This window comes from Loxodonta africana, chromosome 2, assembly GCF_030014295.1.
Source record: "Loxodonta africana isolate mLoxAfr1 chromosome 2, mLoxAfr1.hap2, whole genome shotgun sequence".
In the NCBI taxonomy this organism is placed as follows: Eukaryota; Metazoa; Chordata; class Mammalia; order Proboscidea; family Elephantidae; genus Loxodonta; species Loxodonta africana.
Genome location: NC_087343.1, coordinates 130,622,292 through 130,649,388, shown reverse-complemented (window position 1 = coordinate 130,649,388; position 27,097 = coordinate 130,622,292). Strand labels below are relative to the sequence as shown.

The window sequence follows — 27,097 nt, the reverse complement described above, 5'->3', positions numbered from 1 at the left end:
CATCAATTGGTCTCAACCCACCTGGAGCAAAGGAGAATGAAGAACACCTAGGTCACACGATAACTATGAGCCTGAGACAGAAAGGGCCACAGGAACCAGAGACTTACATCGTCCTGAGACCAGAAGAACTAGATGGTGCCTGGCCACAACCAACGACTGCCCTGACAGGGAGCACAACAGAGAACCCCTGAGAGAGCAGGAGATCAGTGGGATGCAGACCCCAAATTCTCATAAAAAGACCAGACTTAATGGTCTGACTGAGACTAGAGGAATCCCGGCGGTCATGGTCCCCAAACCTTCTGTTGGCCCAGGACAGGAACCATTCCCGAAGACAACTCATCAGACATGGAAGGGACTGGACAATGGGTTGGAGAGAGATGCTAACAAAGAGTGAGCTACTTGTATCAGGTGGACACTTGAGACTGTGTTGGCATCTCCTGTCTGGAGGGGAGATGGGAGGGTAGAGACGGTTAGAAACCGGCAAAATTGTCACAAAAGGAGAGACTGGAAGGAGGGAGCGGGCTGACTCATTAGGGGGAGAGTAAGTGGGAGTATGGAGTAAGGTGTATATAAGCTTAAATGTGACAGACTGACTTGATTTGTAAACGTTCACTTAAAGCTCAATAAAAATTATTAAAAAAAATGATATCGTTCTTAAAAATATTTTTAGAATCTTGAAATTGGAGAAACTATCTTTTAATGAATTTTATGGTTTGCAAGCCATGAAACTGAATGATGTCATTTCCTTTTTACCATGCTAGTGTTTTTTTTACTGTATTATAATCTCTCATATATGCTTTTTAGCACTCTTATAATTAAACTAGTTGTTTCATGTTAAAAAAAAAAAAAAACTATCAATATTTCCCATTTCTGCAGTGGCCTCTTCAAATGGATGACAACATGAAGTAGTGCTTAAACAATTTCTTACTATATTATTTAAAAGATTTAAATTCAATAAAATTAATGCATTGTGCATAAAAAAAAAAGTGTAAAATAGCAAAGATGTCACTTCAAGGACTAAGGTGTGCTTGACCCAAGCCACAGTATTTTTAATCACTTCATATGTTTGAGAAAGTTGGACAACGAATAAAGAAGATCAAAGAGGAACTGATCCCTTGAATTATCATGTTGGTGAAGAATATGGGCTGCCAGAAGAACGAACAAATCTGTCATGGAAGAAGTACAGCTAGAATGCTCCTTAAAAGGGAGGATGGCACGACTTTGTCTTCTGTACTTTGGATGTGTTATCAGTAGGAACCAGTCCCTGGAGAAAGGACAACATGCTAGGTAAAGAGGGTCACCAAAAAAGAGGAAGACACTCAATGAAGTAGATTGACACGTTGGCTGCAACAGTGAGCTCAAACATAGCAAGAATTGTGACGTTGGTGCAGGACTGGGCAATATTTTATTTTGCTGGGCATGGGTTGCCAAGTCAAAACCTAACAACAACAACAACCTACCTAGAAGGTAAAGCCTTTCCACAGCTATATCCCTATTTCCTAGAATACCCAATTTGTGTTCAACAGGTTATCAGCTGAAGAGACAGATAAATCCTTCCAGACCAGAGGCTCACTTTTAGTAGAATCAGATACATACACACATATGTATTCATTCATACATACATAAAACTATTCACCTGGACTTTTCTGACCAAGCACAGTAAAAGTAATTTTTGCCACAGACACATGTTTAGCAGCTGCTCTGGCATTCACAGCTGTGATTTAGCTGATATGTAAGTCATATTCAAGTATACCCTGGAGATTTCTGATGTTTCCTGGAGGACTTAGGTCAATAAACCAATTAATGGGCTGTAATGCTCCATAAACACTATATTTGTGTCTGTGAACTTTTAATTTTGATCTGATTTTATTTAAACAAATGCTGCACACGTTCACACCAATGGTCTGAAATTTTCTAGAGATAAGATTAGCAGCACAGCAGGATTAGATGACAAAATAATTTTATATATTCACTTGCTACTACCGATATAAACGAAATGGGAATCGTTTCTAACTATTTTAGATTACGAGTAGAAGGGATCACAGCCAAATGGAGACTGCTTATCTGAAATACAGGGAGATACTGCAGAATTATGTGCATATGTCATCAATGTAAAGCCAGAAACATAAGAAGAGGAGATAAACAACTACGAGGACAGAGATCCAGAAAGCAGAAATTTCCAGAAGAATATGATAGATAAAATGCACAATGCCAGAAATAGAAATTATTTACTTTAGGAGACAATGGACTCATACTGTGTAATCTTTTATAAATAAGGTAGAATTATCAGGTACCATTCCCCTGATCCCTGCTTTTTTTTTTTCGCTCTTATTAGCTCCCTGAGCCTCCACAGGCCTCTCCAGACTCTAAAGGTTGCGAGCCTCTAACACCCACTCTGCTGCCTAGCTTTTGCAGCCCAGGCTCCAGAGCGTTTGAATAATTACTGCCAGTAGAAGTGCAGGCTCATGGGGTAAAAGGTATCAGGACAGTACACCAAGTAAGAACCCAAGCCCTGAGAATACTAGACAAAAGATGAGAATGTGAGGAATAACACCAATAAGGATAACATTTTGATAATTAGGGATGTTTACAGGAACACAGGGAAATAAAATTCAAAAACAGGCCCTGAAAAGTGGGACCACACTTAGAAATCGATGTCCCTTAGGTTTAGTGAGAATGTAAGAAAACTATCCAAGCAGATTATGGTAGAAGGATTTCAATGAAATACAGTACACATAAAATAGAGGTTAAAAGAGATATTTGCATTCTCCCCTTGGCTACATGCTCCTAAAAAAGCAAGAATAGGAACACTTTGAAAATGGAGAAAACTTCTGCTAGATAAAAGGACCAGGAGAACAGAGGATCATTTAGATTCATGGTTCCTACAGTGCAATGTGTTACTGCCAAAAGGGCCCTAAATATTTAGGAGGGCCTGTCTGACCTCCTGACATTAGACACACCCTTGCAAGTAATAGGTTTGGAATCTCTCAAGTCTCCACTTGAGGCAATGGGTTAAGTTCATGAACTGCAGTGTGTAGTTGTACCTCTTTTTTGTTCAAAACTCCCCATTCTCAGCTTCAGGGGACATCTAAGTCAATTGGCAAAATAAATTCTATTAAGAAAACATTCTGCATCCCAATTTGAAGTGTGGCGTCTGGGGTCTTAAACGCTAACAAGTGGCCATCTAAGATACATCAATTGGTCTCAACCCACCTGGATCAAAGGAGAATGAAGAACACCTAGGTCACAAGGTAATTATGAGCCCAGGAGACAGTAAGGGCCACATGAACTAGAGACTACATCATCCTGAGACCAGAAGAACTAGATGGTGCCCGGCCACAACCGACGACTGCCCTGATGGAACACAACAGAGAACCCCTGAGGGAGCAGGAGATCAGTGGGATGCAGACCCCAAATTCTCATAGGAAGACCAGACTTAATGGTCTGAGACTAGAAGGACCCTGGTGGTCATGGTCCCCAAACCTTCTGTTGGCCCAGGACAGGAACCATTCCCGAAGCCAACTCATCAGACATGGATTGGACTGGACAATGGGTTGGAAAGAGATGCTGATGAGGAGTGAGCTACTTGCATCAGGTCGACACCTGAGACTATGTTGGCATCTCCTGACTAGAGAGGAGAGGGGAGGGTAGAGGGGGTTAGAAGCTGGCAAAATGGTCATGAAAGGAGAGACTGGAAGGAGGGAGCAGGCTGACTCATTGGGGGGGGGAGTAAGTGGGAGTATGTAGTAAGGTGTATATAAGTTTATATGTGAGAGACTGAATTGATTTGTAAACTTTCATTTAAAGCACAATTAAAAAAAAAAAAAACTCCCCATTCTCAAGTTTCAAAGGGAGCTCATTATCATTCAAGTGATTTGGAACGTGGCACACATTCCATGTTCACACTGTCTAAGCTGTTCGTGATTTCCAAGGTTTCAGGCATGATTCTTCTTAGGCTCCTCACATCTAGAGTAAAGAATCTTCCCTTTTCTGTCCAGGCATCCTGGACATCAGTTTTTACTGGCCTTCTGGACTTTTAGGATATCCTTCATTTTTGTTTTTGAAAAAAAAAAAAAATTTTTTTTTTTTTCAATTAGGTATGGTGCCCACATTATCAGCATACCAGGTTAAGGTAGCCCACAGAGTTATATGACGGGAGGACAACGTTTTCTATTTTGCTGATATTACTTTTCTTGATTATGTTCAATGTTTGTAGATCACTTTGCTACAAATCTCTTTGACTGTCTTCAGGGAACACATTCTTAAGAGGGAAGGGGTTAACAGCTCAGATGACATGGGTCATGACATTGGAGAAGGCCAAGCAGGAGAGCAGCTGGATGAACACAGCTGCTGTCTGTGGGAAAGCTCTTCTCCAACTGGGAAACCCACATGCATTTTTAGCCTGAGTGATTCTGAGACATGTGCCCCCAGGTATCCTCATGGCAGAACCAAGCCAACCATGGAAGAGCTCAAGTTAATAACTAGCCTAGTGTGTGTGCCTCACTGAATCACCCATCTCTCCCACTAAGACTAGCAAATCCTACCCACTGTCACGACCCACAGAAGCATAATGCAGCCTAGTGGATACATCAATGAAGTGCTGAGAAGCTTCCCTAACTTTTCATACTTAAGACATTTTAAGGGTACGGGAAACATTTTTGGAAAATCTATGTGCTCCCTTGCAGCTTACATGCTTATCGCTCTAGATCGAGTCCTTAACCTATGGAGTAGGGCTCTGGAAAATCTGTGAGCCCCTTGGAAGTATATTGGACATTGGGTGTCTGTGCATTTCAGGGGAGAGTGTTCAAGCTTTATTAGATTCTCAAAAATGTCTGAGACCCAAGAAAGGGTAAGAGGCACTGTTCTAGCCTAATACTCCCTCCCCAATAAATAAATAAAGTAAAATAAAAAATAAACCTAGGGGAAAAATGTGAGATGCAAAATATTTAATCACATATTTTTAGATGATCTAGGGCAGCAGAATTAAGAAAGTAAAGGAAATCAATGTGTTTAAAGGAAGAAAAAGGCTCTTACTGAGCAAATGGAAAAATTCAGATAATATAAAAAGTTAATGTACAATTACAGAAAATAAAAGAGTGAAAAATGAAGACGGTTTCATCATATAAACTGTGATAAGGAAAAGGTAAAACTTTGAGAGAGAAAAACCCATTAACCTCTCTGTGCCAATTTCCTTTCCTCTGAAATGGAGATTGGGTTTTTAAAATGGAGATGGACATACATACAAAGAAGAGAGTGTTAAAGTGCCTAGAACAGTGGCACGTGGCAAGGACTCAGTGAAAATCTGTATTATCTTTAGTAGTAAGTAGTATGCTAAGGTAAACAGGAAGTTGAGAAGGAATCAGAAAATACCAAATAAAATCATAGCAAGGAAAGTTAAGATACTTTTTCTCCAAAATCTGAGACTGGAACTTGCAAATATTATGCTAAATGAAGGAAGCCAGTCACAAAGGACTACATATGATAAGATTCCACTTATATGAAATGTCCAGAACAGGCAAATTCATAGAGGCTGAGAGTAGATTAGAGTTGCCTAGGGCTGGGGAGGTAGGGAGAACTGGGGCCATCCTTAGTGGTGGCTAAGGAGTGTGAGGTTTCTTTTTTGGGGTGATGAAAATGTTCTAAAATTGATTGTGGTGATGGTGGCACACCTCTGTGAAAATACTAAAAGCCACTGAATGGTAGACTTTAAATGGGTGAATTGTATGGTATGTGAATTATATCTTAATAAAGCTGCTAAAACAGAAACCCTGGTGGCAGAATGGCCAAGTGCTCAGTGCTAACTGAAAGGTCAGTGGTTCGAACCCACCAGCCAGCCGTTCCACAAGAGAAAACACTTGGCGATCTGCCCCTGTAAATATTATAGCCTAGGAAACCCTATGTAGCAGTTCCACTTATCCTATAGGGTTGCTGTAAGTAGAAATTGACTTGACAGCACAAAAGAACAACAGCGAAGCTGTTAAAAAAAAAAAGTCTGAGACAGGAAAATTCCTTGGTTAATAAAACCTGAAGTGTTCTGTAGATTTCCCTAAAGAATATCTCCATCTTGCATAAATTTTCTCTTGTAGATATTTCCTTTTGCCTTTCCACATTCTCATCTAATGGGGTTATTTTTCAGACATCCATCTGTCAGATATGTCTTATAAAGAGCTGAAAATGTGTATATTTTGATGAATGAATGACTTCTGGGTTTCAACATTAAAGTCATTGATTTTAAGCAGATGCGCCAATGTTTAGAAAAATTTTAGAGCCATTTTATGACTTCCACTCCCCCCACCCCTTTCCTCCCGTCATCTACTAGTAACGACGCAAAGAGCAAGCCCTCGGAAGTAGCCAAATTGTTAGGAAGTACTGCATTATTTCCTAGAATGGCAACTATTTTCCATTCATCTCTCAATTTATGCTTTGACTGATTCTTCCCAGATACAGGTCCTTAAATACCTATAAATTCCATTCCACAACTTTCCTGTTGCTCCTAATTGCCAGCATTTCATATACGCCGTATTAGCCAGTTTCCCTCAGAGCCCTAAAAGATTTTGAACCACACTATTTATTCCAACCGTCTGTTTCTAATAGCACTGCTGCAGGCGAAGCAGCAATAAAATAAGTAGAAGATATTTTGTATCTTCTTCCTTTAATCTAAACTCAATCTCCACAAACAGAAATTTACACATTTTATTACATGTCACATGGCAGAATTAAACCTGTTTTTCAGTGTTCTGAACTAAAAGCTTCAAAAGCTTTTTCCCCCTCTTTAGTGTCCTACAAACAGAAACACAACTTTCCCTTCATCTACCCAACACAGTGTAAACCTATCCCTTTAACTCTGTAATAACAGACAGCAAAGAAAACAGTTTTAACCCAAACAATCTAGCAGGGTCCCTATCTTTTCAAGAATGGCAGTGAAAAGGCACAGCATAGAAATATATATTCGGTGAAAAATGGAGGAGGAAAGCAAAGCCTGAAGACTCCACAGGGGTCTTTTCTTATCTTTCCTAAAACCTGCTGCACCTGTCAAACAAGTTTAGCAAAGAATTGAGCCAATTATACAAATAATTCAAGAGAACCATCAGTGTTTCCCTTCAGGAGTTGCAAAAAAAATTTGTCAATCTGAATTATCTAAATGATAGCGTTTAAAGACATTTACCTCACAAGTCTGTACAGTCACATTATGAGTGTTTAATCCTCACAGCTGTTCATGAAAGGAGGAAAAAGGCTCTTAACAATTTTGAGTTCACCAAGTTTTCTAATAACATCTCTCCCTTAGGAGAAATCTCAGAAGAAACGGGTGACATAATCACTTAGTAAAATGAAGACCCGAATGCAGAGAATGAGTAACTAGATGAGAAGAAAAAAGAAAGGCTACATAAAGTCCCTTGGAAATGAAGAAAAACTTTGTGGTTTCTAAGAGGGTGGCATACTCAAAGGCTTTGTCTCCCAACTACACCACAATAAAGAGGCACAGAGAAGAAACACCATTCTACTATCCCAGCATTGTTTGGCACAGCTTAGAATTTAACAGGAGAATTCAATGTCAAGAAGAAACCAGTTGTTGTTTTTTTTTTAAATCATTCTCTCCTTTCTGAAGCACATCTAATCCCTAGCAAAGGCTGGGTGTTGGTAAAGGCTGCAATCCTGTGTGCGCATGCGTGTTTGAGTGTGCTTACGCATCCTGGAACCAAAGAGGGCCAGAAAGACTACAGCTGGGGAGGAAGAAGCCTTATGGCCTTATGGTGGACTTTGAGCCAGAGAGACGTGGATTCTTCTTCTGCCATCTCCACTTACTAGCCCTGTGGCTGAAAGTTCTTTAAGATCTCTAAAAGGTGGCCTAGTATCTCTGAGCCTCAGCTCTCATGTCTAGAAAATGGGGAAAGTATCTTTGTTATCATAGAAATACCTGAAACATTGAAGTAAGAATTATATAAAGTGTATATAAACCCCAGTTTCATCTATAGCACATAATATGTCCCCTTTGCCTAGGAAATCGTTGAACATAATTAAAGAAGAAAAAAATTTTGGAACGTATACATCTAAAAGATAAAAACAGGTGGACTCAAAATTAATTAATGGCACTGGACTGGAGTCTCACAGCAAGATCCTGCCTCATCTGGAAAATGAAGCTCTTAGCACAAGCAAGCATAGCAGGGGTGCTATTCAGTGAATGCAGAACCACTGATCTCTCATTGCCTAACTGAAGACACTTGTCCACTTTCCTCACTTGAATACAATTGACCATGAGGCAGAATTTACTCATAATCACGTGCTGCTAACAATATTTCACACCAGGGGCGGATTATCCAATAAGCAAGGTAAGTGCGGGCTCACACCTGTGCTTGCTTACTAACCTGTAGTGAACAATTTCACATTTTTTCACCACATCAAAGATTCTGCTTCTAGGTATGGCTGGCATCTGTCTCTCTCCCAACCCCACAGCACCCTCCTAGAGAATCAAAGCCTCTTTTCCAATTTACAATCCCTGACGGGGCAGATGACTCAGTAAGCAAGGTAAGCATGGGATTACTTGTGCTTATTTACTAATCTGTAGTGAACAATTTCACATGGGTTTCACTTTGATGTGGCACGGTGAAACCCATGTGAAATTGTTCACTATAGATTAGTAAGTAAGCATAAGTAAGCCTGTGCTTACCTTGCCTATTGGATAATCCACCCATTTCACACCATTCTTTAGTTAAAAAACATGCATTGTTCTCTGGAGTTGCTTACACTAGAAACTGAAGAGGCAAGGGGAGGGCTGGCAGAGGGCCTCAGCAGGGAGTTTTATGCATGCTTTGTAACTCTGCTTCTGAAATCTGCACCCCGACTTCTGCAATTTAAGTCTACCTTCCCTTTAGTTCAACCAAGTGCTTTGCACCCAGTACAGGGCAGTTCCCGAGTGCTAATTGTGCCTCGTTATTTCAGCAGGACTTTGGAAAAAGATGATTACCAGCTGTAGTTATTCAGTGACATTTCACTGCTCTTCTGTCAACTGCCTTTACACAGTTCTCCTGCCAGCTGCACAGCAACATTTTCACCTCCACCACTAATTCCCATAGAATAACTTCTAATTGTTTGCTTTTCAAAGAAGTGAATTCCTTGGCTGCCAACACATCTTGTATGATTTGTGCTTATATTTAGAGTTAATCCAAAGGGCCTGGGAATCTTTCAGGATTATATCTCATTTTGCCTCTTTCTTCTTACTCTTGGTCCGGATGAACTTAAGAAAAGCTTTTGTTAGATGTTCTCTTATATTTGAGAATACCTGAGGGTGAATTTTAATGAAGGCTACAGCTTCTCCCTGCCCATAAGAGGCTGTTCTTTTGAAAGGTATGTCACTAACAAAATGCCGATGTTTGTTAATTCTGGGTGATGGAGACATACTTGCTTGTTATATTATTCTTCGTCCTCCTCTGTATTTTTATAAATAAAAAAATAAGTGAAACAATTGCTCGTGTTTTGTGTCTCTGTTCACAGGGGCCCTCAGATGAGAAGGCAAGGGGGCAGCCACCAGGTCCTCTTGAGAACATGGATTCTAATTTGTATTTCAACCCAAGTTCACTGCAAGTATCAGTGCAGTTAAAAATAATAGAGTCTGGTCATGTAATTCTTTCTAAGCTTGGACCTGGATTTTCCCCTCCAAATTGATCCTTTACCAGCAGTGGATGGACTGAAAACACAGGCACCAAGCAGTTAACTCACTTCCATCTGGCGCAGCCATGTGAACACTTCGGTTGGCTTGCTTCTTAATGAAGTGATTTTTAATGAAGCAAGCTGTGAATTTAATAGACACCTTAAAGCAACATCTTTGTAACTAAGCTTTAAGTAACGAAGCAACTGCCAAATTAGCCACCAAAACCAAGAGAAAAATTCAAGACTGAACAACAGCATCAAGGATTTGGGCACCAAGGTTTGGGCATCAGACTTGTCATCTAAACTTCTGGCACAAAGGATGGTGCCACAAATCCACGTGGAGACAGGGTAGTCTGATGGAAGGTCTGCTTAGCGACCTTATCAAGGATCAGGGAAGTACCTGGCCGACCTTAAGGCATATGACAGACACAAGGTACTACACCCACTGTTGGCAGCACCGTCCATGCCAGTCTACTGTTTCTTAGAGGTTCATTTACCTGAATCAGCCATTTCAGCTCACAATGTGGGGCCAGTAAGACAATTAGGTTTACTCTAGAATACTCCGAAAGAAAGATGTTGGCATAGAGAAATGCATATAGTATTAGAGAAAACTTTTAAAGGTGGAAATAGTCACTCTATCCTGGAATCTCAAATGTAAATGCCAGGCAGGTAATGTGAGGGCATGATGAGGGCTGGGTGGGTAGAAGTAAAAGGGCAGGGCCTGGGGGAACTGGTGAGTGAACGTCCCAGTTACAGGCAGCCAAATTACTCTAACAACAACAACAAAAAAACTTGATCCAATAAAACACATCTGTGGTGCTTAAATGAGGCTGCCAGTTCGTGACCCCTGCCTTATTTCAATGGTGAGGAAACTGAGGCATAGAAGAGGGAAAATGACTGGTTCAAGTTCTCACTGCTGGTCATTGATGGCCAAGACAGGCATCCAAGGCTCCCTGCTGCCAGCCCAGCGCTGGCTGCACTACAGTTACAGAATGAGCAGCCACAGTCGTGGTGTCAAGCCCTGCTTGGAAATGTCACTGGCATAGATTTCATCCTGTGGGACAGTGTTCAATACGTTATCCATAAAATACACATAAGGTCCCTCCACATACTCCCCTTTTGGATACTTTACATTTCCTTTGTTCTTAATGCTACAACTCCTTATTCAGCTGACCTGGAGAAGGGGAGAGAGAGAGTTGCCTCAGGCAGACATAGCTGAACAGAGAGACTTAAGCCTGGGGTGGTGGAGCAGGAGGGGCCTGTGCCCTCTCTTCCCTGAGCTCAAGTGGCAGCAATCTGCATTGGGTGTGAGAATACAATGTGGGACCTCCCAGTGGATTCAACCAATCCCCTCCCACATTCCATCTCACAGACCCTGGATGTGGCCTTCTCTTCCGGTTTGTCCCTCCTGAGCACAACGTGGAGTGGGAGGGAGATGTCTGAGTTCAGAGCCAGGAGACCTTCTTCCTTCTCACTCGTTAAGGGATTATGACCATCCAACATAACCACTCTGAACCTGTTTTCTCATCTACCAAATAGGCAATATGACCTTTATCCCCAAAACTTATGGTGAAGATGACATGTCTTATGTATAGTGCTTGGCTTCCTAAAAGCTTGACAACTGTTAGCTGGACCCAGATTTTTCGATTTGGCCCTGTCTGTCTCATCCACTACACTTCTCTAACCCAGGCCAACATCTCCCCACCAAGCACCTAGAGAGCACAGTTTGCTCCTTGCTGGGTAGTGTGCATATGATAACTCACACAGTGCAAAACCTGGATGAGGACTGATACCTGGGTAGGGAGCTAGGATTTGTCAAATGTATCATTGCATTTGTTAAACGGCTCAAACAAGTCCTACTATTTTTTTTTCCTTCTTTTATTGTGCTTTAAGTGAAAGTTTACAATTCAAGGCAGTTTCTCATACAAAAACGTATACACACATTGTTATGTGACCCTAGTCACTCTACGTTTAATGTGACAGCACACTCCTCCTCTCCACCCTGTATTTCCCATGTCCATTCAACCAGCTCCTGTCCCTTTCTGCCTTCTAATCTCGCCTCTGAACTGCCCACATAGTCTCATGTGTCTGCTTGAGCTAAGAAGCATACTCCTCACCAGTATCATTTTATGTCTTATAGTCCAGTCTGATCTTTGTCTGAAGAGTTGGCTTCAGGAATGGTTTTAGTTTTGGGCTAAAGAGAGTCCGGGGGCCATGTCCTCTGGGGTCCCTCCAGTCTCAGTCAGACCATTAAGTCTGGTCTTCTTACTAGAATTTGAGGTCTGCATCCCTCTTTTCTCCTGCACTATCAGGGATTCTGTGTTCCCGATCAGGGCGGTCATTGGTGGTAGCCTGGTACCATCTAGTTCTTCTGGTCTCAGGCTGATGGAGTCTCTAGTTTATGTGGCCCTTTCTGTCTCTTGGGCTCACATTTTCCTTGTGCCTGTGATGTTCTTCATTCTCCTTTGCTCCAGGTGGGTTGAGACCAATTGATGCATCTTAGATGGCTGCTTGCTAGCTTTTAAGACCCCAGACGCCAATCACCAAAGTGGGATGCAGAACGTTTTCTTAATACACTTTGTTATGCCAACTTACCTAGATGTCCCCAGACCTCCACCCCTGCTGCTCTGCACTCAAAGTGTTTGGTTGTATTCAGGAAACTTCTTAGCTTTTGGTTTAATCCAGTTTGGCTGAGTTTCCCTGTATTGTCTGTTGTCCTTCCCTTCACCTAAAATAATTCTTGTCTAGTACTATCTAGTTAGTGAATACCCATCTCTCTCCCTCCCTCCCCACCCTCGTAACCATCAAAGAATGTTTTCTTCTGTGCTTAAACCTTTACTTAAGTTCTTATTATAGTGGTCTCATATAATATTTATCCTTTTGCAACTGACTAATTTCACTCAGCGTTAATGCCTTCCAGATTTATCAATGTTATGAGATGTTTTCCATATTCATCATTGTTCTTTATCATTGCATAGTATTCCATTGTGTGAATATACCATAATTTGTTTATCCATTCATCTGTTCATGGGAGCCTTGGTTGTTTCCATCTTTTTGCTATTGTGAACAGCACTGCAGTGAACATGGGTGTGCATATATCTATTTGCATGAGGGCTCTTATTTCTCTAGGATATATTGCAAGGAGTGGCATCGCTGAATGGTATGGTAGCTCTATTTCTAGTTTTTTAAGGAAGTGTCAAATCGATTTCCAAAGTGGTTATACCATTTTACATTCCCATAAGCAGTGTATAAGTTCCGGTCTCTCCACCACCTCTCCAACATTTATTATTTTGTGTTTTTTGGATTAATGCTAGCTTTGTTGGGGTGAGATGTTATCTCATTGTAGTTTTAATTTGCATTTCTCGAACGGGTAACGATGGTGAACATTTCCTCATCTATCTGTTAGCTGCCTGATTGTCTTCTTTGTTCATATCCTTTGCCCATTTTTTTAATTGTGTTATTTGTCTTCTTGTTATTGAGGTTTTGAAGCATCTTATAGATTTTATAGATTAGATGCTGATAGGATCTGTCATAGCCAAAATTTTTTTCCTCGTCTATAAAAAACAAACCCAGTGCCGTCGATGGTTCCTCATCTATAGGTTGTCTTTTTACTGTTTTGGTGAAGTCTTTTGATGAGCTAAGTGTTTGATTTTTAGGAGCTCCCAGTTATCTAGTTTTTCCTCTGGTGTTTGTGCATTAGTAATGTTTTGTATACTGTTTATGCCAAGTATTGGGGCTCCTAGTGTTGTCCCTATTTTTTCTTCCATGATCTTTATCATTTTAGATTTTATATTTACGTCTTTGATCCACTTTGAGTTAGTTTTTTGTGCATGGTGTGAAGTATGGGTCTTGTTCCATTTTTTTTGCAGATGGATATCCAGTTATCCCAGCACCATTTGTTAAAGAGACTGTCTTTTCCCCAATTAACAGACTTTGGGCATTTGTCAAATATCAGCTGCTCATATGTGGATGAATTTATGTTTGAATTCTCAATTCCGTTCCATTGGTCTATGTATCTGTTGTACCAGTACCAGGCTGTTCTGACTACTGTGGCGGTATAATAGGTTCTAAAATCAGGTAGTGTGAGGCCTCTTACTTTGTTCTTCTTTTTCAGTAATGCTTTACTTATCCAGGGCCCCTTATCTTTCCATATGAAGTTGGGGATTTGTTTCTACATCTCATTAAAAAATGCCCTTAGAATTTGGATCGGGATTGCATTGTATCTATAGATTGCTTTGGGTAGAATAGATATTTTCACAATGTCGAGTCTTCCTATCCATGAGCAAGGTTATGCTTTTCCATTTATGTAGGTCTCTTTTGGTTTCTTGCAGTAGTGTCTTGTAGTTTTCTTTGTATAGCTCTTTTATGTCTCTGGTTAGATTTATTCCTAAGTATTTTATCTTCTTGAGGGCTATTGTAAATGGTATTGATTTGGTGATTTCTTCTTTGATGTTCTCTTTACTGGTGTAGAGGAATCCAACCGATTTTTGTATGTTTATCTTGTATCCTGATACTCTGCTGAACTATTAGTTCCAGTAGTTTTCGTGTGTATTCTTTAGGGTTTTCTGGATATAAGATCATATTATCTGCAAATAGAGAAACTTTTACTTCTTCCTTGCCAATCTGGATGCCTTTTATTTCTTTATCTAGCCTAGTTGCTCTGGCTAGGACCTCCAGCACAATGTTGAATAAGAGTGGTGATAAAGGGCATCCTTGTCTGGTTCCCGTTCTCAAGGGGAATGGTTTCAGACTCTCTCCATTTAGGATGATATTGGCTATTGGCTTTATACAATTGTCCTTTATTATGTTGAGGAATTACCCTTTGATTTCTATTTTGTTGAGAGTTTTTATCATGAATGGGTGTTGAATTTTGTCAAGACCATGTGGTTCTTTTGTTTTATTTATGTGATGGATTACATTGGTTGTTTTTCCAATGTTAAAACATTCCTGCCTACCTGGTATGAATCCCACTTGGTCATGGTGAATTTTTTTTTTTGATATGTTGTTGAATTCTATTAGCTGGAATTTTCCTAAGGATTTTTGTGTCTAAGTTCATGAGGGCAATTGGTCTGTAATTTTATTTTTTTGTGGTGTCTTTACCTGGTTTTGGTACCAGGGTAGTGTCGGCTTCATAGAATGAGTTTGGAAGTATTCCATTGTTCTCTATGCTCTGAAATACCTTTAGTAGTAGTGGTGTTAACTCTTTTCTGAAAGTTTGGTAGAATTCTCCAGTGAAGCCGTCAGGGCCAGGGCTTTTTTTTGTTAGGAGTTTTTTAAATTACCTTTTCAATCTCGTCTTTTGTTATAGGTTTGTGTAGTTGTTCTACCTCTGTGTTAGTCTAGGTAGGTAGTGTGTTTTTAGAAATTTGTCCATTTCCCCTAGATTTTCAAGCTTGTTGGAGTACAATTTTTCATAGTATTCTGTTATGATTCTTTTAATTTCAGTTGGGTCTGTTGTGATATTGCCCATCTCATTTCTTACTCAGGCTATTTGCTTCCTCTCCTGTTTTTCTTTTGTCAGTATGGCCAATGATTTATCGATTTTGTTGATCTTTCCGAAGAACCAGCTTTTGGTCTTGTTAACTCTTTCAATTGTTTTTTTCTATTTTCTATTTCATTTAATTCTGCTCTAATTTTTATTATTTGCTTTCTTCTGGTGTCCAAGGGCTTCTTTAGCTGCTCTCTATTTGTTTTGAGTTGTAGGGATAGTTCTTTGATTTTGGCCCTTTCTTCCTTTTGGATGTGTGCATTTATTGCTATAAATTGACCTCTGAGCACTGCTTTTGCTGTGTCCCAAAGGTTCTGGTAGGAAGTGTTTTCATTCTTGTCTGATTCTATGAATTTCTTTATTGTGTCCTTAATTTCTTCTAAAACCCACTAGTTTTTTAGCAAGGTGTTGTTCGGTTTCCATGCAGTTGATTGTTTTTTTCCTTGCTTTTTTCTGTTGGAAACCCTGGTGGCGTAGTGGTTAAGTGCTATGGCTGCTAACCAAACGGTCAGCAGTTTGAATCTGCCAGGCACTCCATGGAAACTCTATGGGGCAGTTCTACTCTGTCCTATAGGGTCGCTATGAGTCGGAATCGACTCGATGGCACTGGGTTTGGTTTTTTCTGTTATTGATTTCTACTTTTATGGCTTTATGGTCAGAAAAGTTGCTTTGTAATATTTCGATGTTTTGGATTCTGTTAAGGCTTGCTTTATGGCCTAATATGTGGTCTATTCTGGAGAATATTCCATGTGCATTAGAAAATATACTTGGCTGCTATAAGGTGGAGTGTTCTGTATATATGTATGAGATCAAGTTGGTTGACTCTGGCATTTAGATCTTCTGTGTCTTTACTGGGAAGCCCTGGTGGTGTAGTGGTTAAGTGCTACAGCTGCTAACCAAGAGGATGGCAGTTCAAATCCACCAGGTGCTCCTTGGAAACTCTATGGGGCAGTTCTACTCTGTCCTATAGGGTCGTTATGAGTCGGAATCGACTCGACGGCAGTGGGTTTTTTGGTTTTGTGTCTTTACTGAGCTTCTTTCTGGATGTTCTGTCCTTCACCGAAAGTGGTGTGTTGAAGTCTCCTACTATTATTGTGGAGCTGTTTATCTGTCTTTTCAATGCTGTTACAGTTTGTTTTATGTATTTTGGAGCCCTGTTGTTGGGTATGTAAATATTACGGTTATGTCCTCCTGGTATATTGACCCTTTAATCATTATATAGTGTCCTTCCTTATTCTTTGTGGTGGATTTAACTTTAAAGTCTATTTTGTCAGAAATTAATACTGCCACTCCTGCTCTTTTTTTATTGTTGTTTGCTTTATATATTTTTTCCATCCTTTGAGTTTTAGTTTGTGTCTTTAAGTCTAAGGTCTGTCCCTTGTAGGCAGCATATAGACAGATCTTTTTAAAAAAAATCTATTCTGTCACTCTCTGTCTCTTTACTGGTGCATTTAGTCTATTTACATTTGGCATAATTATTGACAGGTATGAGTTTAGTGCTGTCATTTTGATGTCTTTTTTTGTGTGTTGTTGACAGTTTTTTTTTCCACTTGATTTTCTATGCTGAGTTGTTTTTCTTTATATATTTTCTTTTCCTCTTTTTCATTGTTGTTGGTTTTGTGTTTGTTCAGTCTTTATGTTTTTCTTGTTTTTTATTTTGGTGTGTAGGATTGTTAGTTTCCTTTATGATTACGTTAATATTTACCCTGATTTTTCTAAGTTTAAACCAATCTTTTATTTCTTTATATCATCTTGACTTCCTCTCCATATGAAAGTTCTAGGACTACATATTTTAGTCCCTCTTTTTTGTTTTAATGTTGTCATCTTTTACATAACAATGTCTCTGTTTCCCTGTTTTGAGCATTTTAGCTTTATTTTTGTGACTTCCCTATCCGGGTTGATATCTGGTTGCTCTGTCCTGTGTTCTAGGCCTGGGTTGTTATCTGATGTTGTCGATTTTCTACCCGGAGGACTCTCTTTAGTATTTCTTGTAATTTTGGTTTGGTTTTTGCAAATTCCCTAAACTTCTGTTTATCTGGAAAAGTCCTAATTTCACCTTCATATTTGAGAGACAGTTTTGCTGGATACATAATTCTTGGATGGTAATTTTTTTCCTTCAAGGCTTTAGATATGTCATCACATTGCTTTCTTGTCTGCATGGTTTCTGCTGAGTGGTTTGAGCTTAGCCTTATTGACTCTCCTTTGTAGGTGACTTTTCATTCTTCCCTAGCCACTCATAAAATTCTCTTTTTAATCTTTGGTTTTGGCATGTTTGATTATAGTATGTCCTGGTGACTTTCTTATGGCATCTACCTCATATGGGGTTTGATGAGCATCTTGGATAGATATCTTCTTATCTTTCATGATACCAGGGAAGTTTTCTGCCAAAAATTCTCAACAGTTCTCTCTGTATTTTCTGTTATCTGCCCCCCTCCCAACCCCACATTCTGGTACTTTATAACTCGTAGGTTATTCCTCTTGATAGAGTCCCATGTAATTCTTAGGGTTTCTTCATTTTTTAAAATTCTTTTATATGATTTTTCCTCAAATATGGTGATGTGAAGTGCTTTATCTTCAATCTCACTAATTCTGACTTCCAATGCCTCAATTCTGCTCCTATGGCTTTCTATTGAGTTGTCTAATTCAGAAATTTTGTAGTTATTCCTCTGGATTTCTGTTTGCCATCTCTCTATGTATTCTTGCAGCCTGTTAAATTTGTCATTATGCTCTTTTCTAATCTTCTTAAGTTCCTGTATTGCTTTGTCTGTGTGCTCCTCAGCTTGTTCTGTATTTTGCCTGATTTCCTTCCTGATCTCTTGAAGAGTTCTATATATTAATCTTTTGATTCTACCTCTGGTAATTCCAGGAAATTCTTTTCATCTGGAAGATTTCTTAAATCTTTGTTTTGTGAGCTTGCTGAAGCCATCATGGTCTGCCTCTTTATGTGATTTGGTATTGACTGTTGTCTCCAAGCCATCAATAAGTTACTGTATTTATTTATTTTATGTTTGGTTACTGTGTCCTACCTTCCTGTTTTGTTTTGATATGCCCAGGCTGCTTGAGTGAGCTAGTTTGATTATTAGTGTTTCTGAAGCTCTAACATCCTGTCACCAGGTAGTTAGAGCTGTTAGTAGTCATATGGGTTTAGCAGTCCGTTTACTTTTCTTGTATGGATTCAGCTCAGGTGTCCAGGTAGTCAGTCACCAAGTGTGTGGTGCAGGTTGTCACAAACAGTCTTATATGAGCAGGGGGGATTGGTGTAGGAACAGGTGTCTGGCTGCATTAGGGGATCTCCTGCTGAGCAAGGCAGGGGGCTGACAACCACCCCTGAGTGTCTGTGAAAAAAGCATGTCCCTGTTCCCTAGAGTGAGTTGGTGGGTGGGTTTTGCAGCTGGACTATGGACATCCAATGCTGTTGGTTGTAAGGTCTGGGAGGCACCACTTATCCTTGGATCCCTGTCACAGGTGAGTAGGTGGTGTGGGTGGAACCACCAGTTCTCAGGCCCCTGATGTCGGTAGGTGAGGACCCTGCTTAATAGAGCGCCGTCCAAAGTCATAAACCTGCCTCTCCACCATATAGCTGAATCAGTTGAAGTTAGACTTCACGTATATACCCTGTTACACTATGCTAATGAGGGCCTAAGCTGTTAAAATGGGCCCACACAGGTCTATGCAGGGATGAAAGGCATTCAGAGTCTCTGGATCCCTTATGCCTGTGCCTAGGCAAAGGAGCTGTTTCTTCCCTGAGTTCCTGGCTTAGGGGAGCTGGCAGATTATTTTTTCCTTGTGGGTTAATTTGTTCCTTCTCCAAGTTGGGGAGAATGGCTCAGGGCGCATGACCAGTCCTATTTCTGGCCCAGGGAAAGGGGCTATCACCAAAGCTGGCTCGTGACTCGGTGTAGAGCGGGAAGGATTCGGGTAAATGGGAGAGAGTTTTTTCCCAAAGGGGTGTTTTTTGATCCGCATGGTAGATCAGACGCATATGTCTATTGATGTTACTACTCTTATATCTCTAGGATATATGCCTACAAGTGGGATTGCTGGATCATAAAATATTTCTATTTCTAGCTTTTTGAAGAAGTACCACACTGTTTTCCATAGTGGTTGTACCATTTTACAATCGCACTGGCAATGTATAAGAGTTCCACTTCCCCCACAACCTCACCAGCATTTGTGGTTTTCTGTTTTTTTTTAAATCATTGCCATTTCTGCAGGGGTGAGATGGTATCTCATCATAGTTTTGATTTGCATCTCTCTAATGGCTAATGATCCAGAGCATCTTTTCATGTATTTGTTGGCCACCTGAATGTCCTCTGTTCTGTCCTTTGCTCATTTTTCAATTGGACCATTTGTCTTTTTGTTGTTGAGTTGTTGAAGTTTTCTGCATATTTTAGAGATCAGACCCTTAGTGGATATGTCATTGCCAAAGACTTTTTCCCAGTCTGTAGGTTCTCTTTTTACTCTCTTGGAAAAGTCTTTTGATGATTATAAGTATTTAATTTTTAGGCTGTCCCAGTTTTCTAGTTTATCTTCTGCCATTGATGCATTTTTAGTTGTGTTTGATAGGCTATTTATGACAAAAATTAGGCCCCCTAGTTTTGTCCCTGTGTATCTTCCAGGAACTTTATAGTTTTAGCTTTAATATTTAGGTCTTTAATCCATTTTGAGTAAGTTTTTGTGCATATGTGAGGTATGGTTCCTGATTCATTTTTACGTATATGGATATCCAGTTCTGCCAGCACCATTTGTTAAAGAGACTGTTCTTCCTCATTGAATGGACTTTGACACTTTGTTGAAGATCAGCTGCTTGTAGATAGATGGATTTACTTCTGGGTTCTCAATTCTATTCTATTGGTCTATGCGCCTGAACCAGTACCAGGCTGTTTTGATTACCACGGATGTATAGTAAGTTTTGAGATCAGAAAGTGTGAGGCCTCCTACTTTGTTCTTCTTCTTCAATATTGCTTTAAGTATTCAAAGCCTCCTTCCTTTCCATATAAAGTTGGACATTAGTTTTTCTATTTCATTAAAGAATGCTGTTGGGATTTATATTGGGATTGCATTACCTCTATAGATTGTGTTTGGTAATATTGACATTTTCACAATGTTAAGTCTTCCAGTCCATGGGCAGGGAATGTTTTTCCGTTTATGTAGACCTCTTTTAATTTCTTGCAGTAGTGTTTTATAGTTTTCTTTGTATAAGTCTTTTATGTCCCTGGTCAGGTTTATTCCTAGGTATTTTCTCCTTTTGGGGGCTACTGTAAATGGTATTGATTTCTTGATTTCCTTTTTAGAGTCCTCCTTGTTAGTGTAGAGGAACCCAACTGATTTTTATGTGTTGATCTTGTACCCTGCCACTTTGCTGAATCCTTCTATTAGTTCTAGGGCCTTTCTTGTAGAGTCTCTGAGATTTCTATGTGTAGGATCATGCCATCTGTGAATAGGACAGTTTTACTTCTTCCTTTCCAATTTGGATACCCTTTATTTCCCTTCCTTGCCTTACTGCTCTAACTAGAACTTCCAGTACAATATTGAATAAGAGTGGTGATAGTGGTGTTAAAGGGCATCTTTGTCTTGTTCCCATTCTCAAGGGGAATGCTTTCAATCTTTCTCCATTAAGAATAATGTTGGCTGTTGGTTTTGCATATATGCCCTTAATTATGTTGAGGAATTTCCCTTCTATTACTATTTTGCTGAGAGTTTTTATCAGGAAAGGATGATGGATTTTATCAAATGCCTTTTCTGTGTCAGTTGAGATGATCATGTGACTCTTTTCCTTTATTTACGTGGTAGATTATGTTGATTGAATGTCTAATGTTGAACCATCCTTGCATCCCTGGTATGAATTCATTTGAACATGGTGTACTATTTTTTTGATATGCTGTTCATTTCTGTTGACTGGAATTCTGTTGAGAATGTTTGTGTTTATAGTCATGAAGGATACTGGTCTGTAATTTTCTTTTTCAGTGGTGTCTTTGCCTGGTTTTGGTATCAAGTTTATGCTGGCTTAATAGAATGAATTTGGGAGTATTGCTTCCTTTTCTATGTTCTGGAATAGTTTGAGTAGTATTGGTGTCAATTCTTCTCTGAATGTTTGGTAGACTTCTCCAGTGAAGCCATCTGGGCTGGGGCTTTTTTTTTGTTGTTGTTGGGAATTTTTTAAAATGACATATTCAACTTATGCTTTTGTTATGGGTCTGTTCAAATTTTCTACCTCTGTGTTAGTTTAGGTAGGTAGTGTTTCTAGAAATTTGTCCATTTCTTCTAGGTTTTCAATTTTGTTGGAGTACATAAGCAACAGATTTACTTTTACAGAAGTGTAGCGAGGGTAATGAGTGCCCAGGGGCAATCTCAAGTTTTTGTAGGCCAGCCTTGACTGGAGCCCCCTTGGACTTGCCCCTGGGAGCAAGTGCCCCCCTGCCCCACCCCCCTTGCTATGCCTCTGGATTTTTATTGATTGCCTATCACATTCTGTGACTATGGTTTCGCCACCTTACTCCCTGGGCTGCATTCGCGGGTTAAAACGAAGAGCGGAGCTTTCCCATCTTTCTACAGTGAATGGAATGGTTGTCCTCACATCTGTGAATCTCCTCAAATCAGGTTATATCCCCTATGGTAAAGGACCCTATTTACCCGAATACTATAAAGGTTTGCTGATGGAAATGAGTATTCTGAAACAAAAAGCTCATGTTTTTACTTACATGAACGTATTTAAAAACAAAACAAAACAAAACACACTGAAATATACGTATTAGGAGGATTTAAGTGAAGTCCTAAATCTATTAAAAAGCAAGTACAAAGGGACAAAATGGTTGCTCGACAGCAGTTCAACTCTGCTCCCTGCGGTGTAGCTGGAGATTACACTGAATTCAGGGCACACTTTAAAACCATTTCCCTCCAGTGACTTAAACAATAAAAAGATTCATAAATAAAAAAGTTTGTACAAACCCTTAATCCTCATCTGCCTAGCTTTACATTCCATTATTCTGAGTAACTGATATGTCTGAAAACACTCTGTTTCAATTTAGCTAAACCTCTGACTCATAGGGAACAGCTTTTAAATCGTTCACACAATTCTTATCAATCAGCTGGGTCTGTGTAAAGGAAATACAAACACGGAAACCTAATCACTCTGTCTGTGAAAAATCACCATGTCTCCCTGATCTGAGGAAGATCAGATCCTATGAAACCTTTTCTCCAGACTTCCGCCGTTTCCTGGCTGTTTCATTTTAATCACGACATTGTTCAGCTGATCTATTACTCCCCGAGTTTCTCTGACAAGGATAGGTGCCACTGTTACACGTCCTAGGAAACCCTAGTGGCAAGTATTCCCACCATGAGAAACTGATTTTGCAAGCATGCTATCTGCACATAGAAAAATGATGGGCTTCCTTAGCAAAATGGTTCATCAGAAATGCAATAATGGTAATAGGCTGGAGTTAAGGCACAGATTTTTGAGAACAATTTGTAGTGTTTCTATTGGCTTGATGTATTGGACCCTTAGTTTAAAAAGAATAGGAAGCCTGGTGGTACAGTGGTTAAAGCACTCGGTTGCTAACTGAAAGGTTGTTGGTTTGAACCTATCAGCTGCTCTGCAGGAGAAAGATGTGGCAGTCTGCTTCCGAAAGATTTACAGCTTCGGAAACCCTATGGGGGCAGTTCTGCTCTGTCCTACAGGGTCGCTGTGAGTCGGAATTGACTTGATGGCAGTAGGTTTGGTTTTTTTGGTTTTAAAAAAGAATGGTATCAAAGCTCAACTTACAAAGAGAAATGAGGAAAACTAAAAATGAGCAGGAAGGAGAACATAAAACCACTCAGGCTGGTCATTTGGTGAATTCTTTTATGGTTAGTGACTATCTATTTACTATGTTCTATTCGGCCATTATTCTTGGAGATAATTCATCTTACAAATAGTCACAGGTATACTTCCCATCATCAATAAGAAATATGTAGCCTTTATGAGAGAAGTGCTAGCTGTGGAGGTGTGAAATGCATTTGTGTTATTTCTTCTCTTCCCTTTTGCTATGTATAGTTTGGATGCTTTCTTTCCAAACTTTGCATGATTGAAAAGACCTTATGAGGTTTGTATTAACTGGGCTATAGAGGAAATTCACCCACATCTGAATAAGCTAGATGATTGCCATGTAACTCTCTTTGGTTGGAACTAGCTTGGCTTTCTTAACACCAAGAAAATATTTAGGGTATAAAATTGGGAATGAACTTAGCAAAAGAGACCAAAAGATTTAGTCTGCCCATGCAGGTAAGGGAGTTAAGTAGGTAGGTAGATAGATAAGTATATACACACACACACACACAGAGAATCAACTTATTGTGGTCTAAATGACATACCATACAAAGTATCCATTTTATGTGTAGAATGTATTATTATTATTATTTTTTTGCACAAGAACTTTAGCCTTATAAAGAACAAGAGATGTCATGCAGAGCCCCTAGCTCCCTCTCTTTCAGGTTGCCATTCAGAGAAACGGAACCAAGTCACACAGATGGTCAGTGGTAAAGTGGGGAGGTGATGTCTAGTTTGGAGGTGCTAGGTTGTCAGGAAGGATGAGTCCCTGGAGAAGGACATCATGCTTCGCAGAGTACAGGGTCAGCAGAAAAGAGGAAGACCCTCAACAAGGTGGACTGACACAGTGGCTGCAACGATGAGCTCAAGCATAACAACAATTTTAAGGATGGCACAGGACCGGGCAGTGTTTCATTCTGTTGTGCATAAGGTTGCTATGAGTCAGAACCAATTTGACGGCACCTAACAACAACAACAATAAAAACCAGCCTATTGATTGCGCCGTTATAAATAGAAATGTACCCTTGTGGGGAGAAACAAGATTATGTAGTAGCCTGTGTATGACACACAACTGCTGTCTCCGAGAATGTGGGTAAGGAAGTAAACGGGAAGAATCTGAGGAACAGTGGTATAAAGGACATTAAGGGTTACGGTGAGTGAAGGAGTAAGTGTACTGAAGAGTGGATGTGCTAGGCCTAATTCCAGCCAAGGTTAATGTCTGCATGCTAACAAATAAAATTTATAAATGACCTTTCAACAGCTTCCTCTAGCAACAGGAGCTGTTACTGTCACATTGATTTTGATATTAAACATTATGGAACTTTCTTGCTTTAATGAGAAGGCAGATTCAATTGGTAAATAAAGCAATGACTTAAGCAATTAAAAAAGTAAAAATGAGAAATAAAGTAACAGTACTCATCGAGCTTAAATGAAACAGGCAGGTCTCACTGATTTACTAAGAAAAAGACACACGTTTGTCTCCAGGTAAAAATAACGAGAAACAATGCTCACTATGAATAACTGCCCTTTGGTAAGATGGGACAAGTCAGCTAGTAATATGTCATTTGTTTAAAAATCTGCTTGCACTTGGTTCTCTTTTGTCCTCTAGCTGAGAAACCAAAGACAACTTCTTTTTATTGCTTGTGGTCAAACAGCAAGTTCATTTCGCCATGGGATGATCAAACGGCCAGCCTCCCCCAGCTTGAGAAAGTTTGCCTTTCACTTTCAACTTGTTCCATCATCATTAACTCTGAAAAATGTCACATTCCATTTGTGCAATGAAAATTTCACCACAAGTGACCGTTTGGGTGAAGTTTTTTTAGGCGAGGCCCTAAATCTTGCAGAATACCTCACACGTTCTCAAGGTCATTTGCCTGTCTCCTCATTTAATGACAGTTGTCTAAGATCCTGGAGTCTGTCTGTGGCTGACATAGGCAACTCTGATGAAACCTCTATGTGTGGGTGCATGTTTCCCTTTCTGAGATTGAAAGGGCTCACTTGGTGATTCAACACATGCATATTATTTGAGAAAAACTATGGTGTGCACATACACAAAGCACGTGTATACACCCTGCTATTCACACACACACTGGGATCTGTACCAAGGAAAAGTAAAGGTCTTCTGGACTGGGGAGATGCTAATAAAGTAGACTTCTGGATGGAGGCCATTGGAAAGCAGGGTTTCCTTACTCTGGGAACCCAGCTTCCCTGGAGAAACTGGGGAGGCTCCAAAAAGCTTCTGGAAAAGAGAAATTGGCTTCTTTTTGCTTTTGCCTTTGGGCTTGAGAAATTTTCACCTCCTTTGTTTATTTTATTTAATCTTCATCATTATATTTTCCCCTCTGCAGAGAAGGTCTGAAATGTTAAATCTCAAAGAATCTGGCATAGGCCCAAATCCCCAATGGGCACTTTACAAATATGAATTTCTGAAAATGGATGTCAAGCAGCAAGAAGGCTAAATTAAGAGATCACTTGATCCATAGTCATAAAAAAAGCACAGCCTATCAGGCCAAGTCAAATAAATTGTTTGCCTTTTGGCAAGTAAGTCAATAGCTGAAATGGGCCCCTAGTATAGGTCCTGATTAAGTTTTCAAGGTCAAAACCAAGAGACTGTATATACAGGGCTCTGAAAAGCCTTAATAAGTATCTAGGTGCTAACACACTGCTTAAATAGAAAGTCTCCAAAAAGGTTTCTAGCTTTAGTTTCAATTCCAGAGTTTCACAATGGGTTAGCTGCTGAAATAAGGGGAAGGTTATGAGCAGGCTTGGATTACATGTCAATGTCTTGGCCCCTTTCAGCTAGGTCTGCTTCTAATATATCAGAATATTTATTGTTTCCAATATTCAATTTTTAATTGACTACTAGAAGTTGGGGGCGGGAGGGGCACAGAAATAGTCTAATTGCATTTTCCAATTTCTCTAGCTAATACAAGATCGGACCTGCGGTTTAAAAGAATCATGTGCCTCCTAAAACATGAAGGAGAATGTTCTGCTATTTTAAAGGCTGGGTTGACAGCACTGCTTTTTAAGAAAAGTAATTCCAACATTAGGTTATTAGCTCAAAAAAAGTTTCCCAGAGGTTTTCTTTTTTTTTTTAACCAAACACTTGCATTATGTGCCAGGTACTCTTTTAAGGACTTTATAAATACTAACTCATTTCATCCTAATAATTCCAGCAGGTGAAGTAACTTACCCAGGTCACAGATCTGAAAGTAGTACAGTCGGATTTAAATCCAGAAAATCTGGGTCTATATCCATTATACTATGCAACTATATTTTTTTGTGAATACCTCTCAGAATATGCAAGCCAAATGCTCATTTATCTCTTACTTCAAGTTGGGCAGATGGTGTCCAAAGAGAAAAAGTGTTTGATCTATTTCCTCCACCTCATAGGGACCTAGAAACATGTCTCTAAACTTCCCCTTTATTCTCACCCTGATTTCCTATATTCTCTTGTGTCTACCGTCACGGAGGTCACGGTCCTACTGCTGGCTCCTGAGTGCTCTATTTCTCTCTCCCTCTTTCACACACACTCACACGCACACAGAGCTCTTACCGTGCTTCAGTGAAGCTGCACGGGGTTTGTGATCTGGGCATAAAAGCAGACAGCATTTGCTCATTAGAGCTAAGTTTTCAGGACGCGCCCCACTTACTGACCTCCACTAACGGCCTGGGTTTGCGCTCGACTGCAAACCTGAAGTGGCAGAGTTCACAGTAGCTGGTGTTTGAGGATGACAGCCAGTGCTCCAGGCAGCTCCGATGAATTGTCCCCAGAGTCCCTGTACATTCACATGGAGAGAGCAAGTCCTCTTGGCTGCTGCCTTCGTGGCAAATCCTGCACATCGGCCGGTCGTTGAAAGGGCTGCAAGAGAAGGAGGGGCACTTGCCAGTCATCGGGCTGGAAACGACCACCTTGGAACGGCCCTCAAGCACCGCGTCCTTTGGACCCTTCCCAGCGGGAGCTGCTCAGAATAGACGCCCGCTTTAACACCCCTTAGAGCTACCTTTGCACTGGGCAGGGGGGCGAGTGCTAGGGTCTTGGATCATCTGGAACACTCGTCCCTTCTACTTTTGCCAACATAAAGAAATAGAGGGTGGCCAATATCAAAGCAGCTGGGTGTGGCCCAGAGCCAAAAGTGAGCAAAAACTGGCAACAAGTT

General features: G+C 40.1%; 1 protein-coding gene across 8 annotated transcripts in view; it reads right to left on the bottom strand.

The window, feature by feature from the left end:
• MARCHF3 (membrane associated ring-CH-type finger 3) overlaps positions 1–27,097 on the bottom strand; it is a 186,967-nt gene that overhangs the window by 38,909 nt on the left and 120,961 nt on the right. For all 8 annotated transcript variants that reach the window (XM_064275657.1, XM_064275645.1, XM_023548639.2 and 5 more), the window contains one exon: positions 26,595–26,799. In XM_064275657.1, the coding sequence (XP_064131727.1) occupies positions 26,595–26,799 (205 nt within the window). The remainder of the gene's footprint in view (positions 1–26,594; positions 26,800–27,097) is intronic.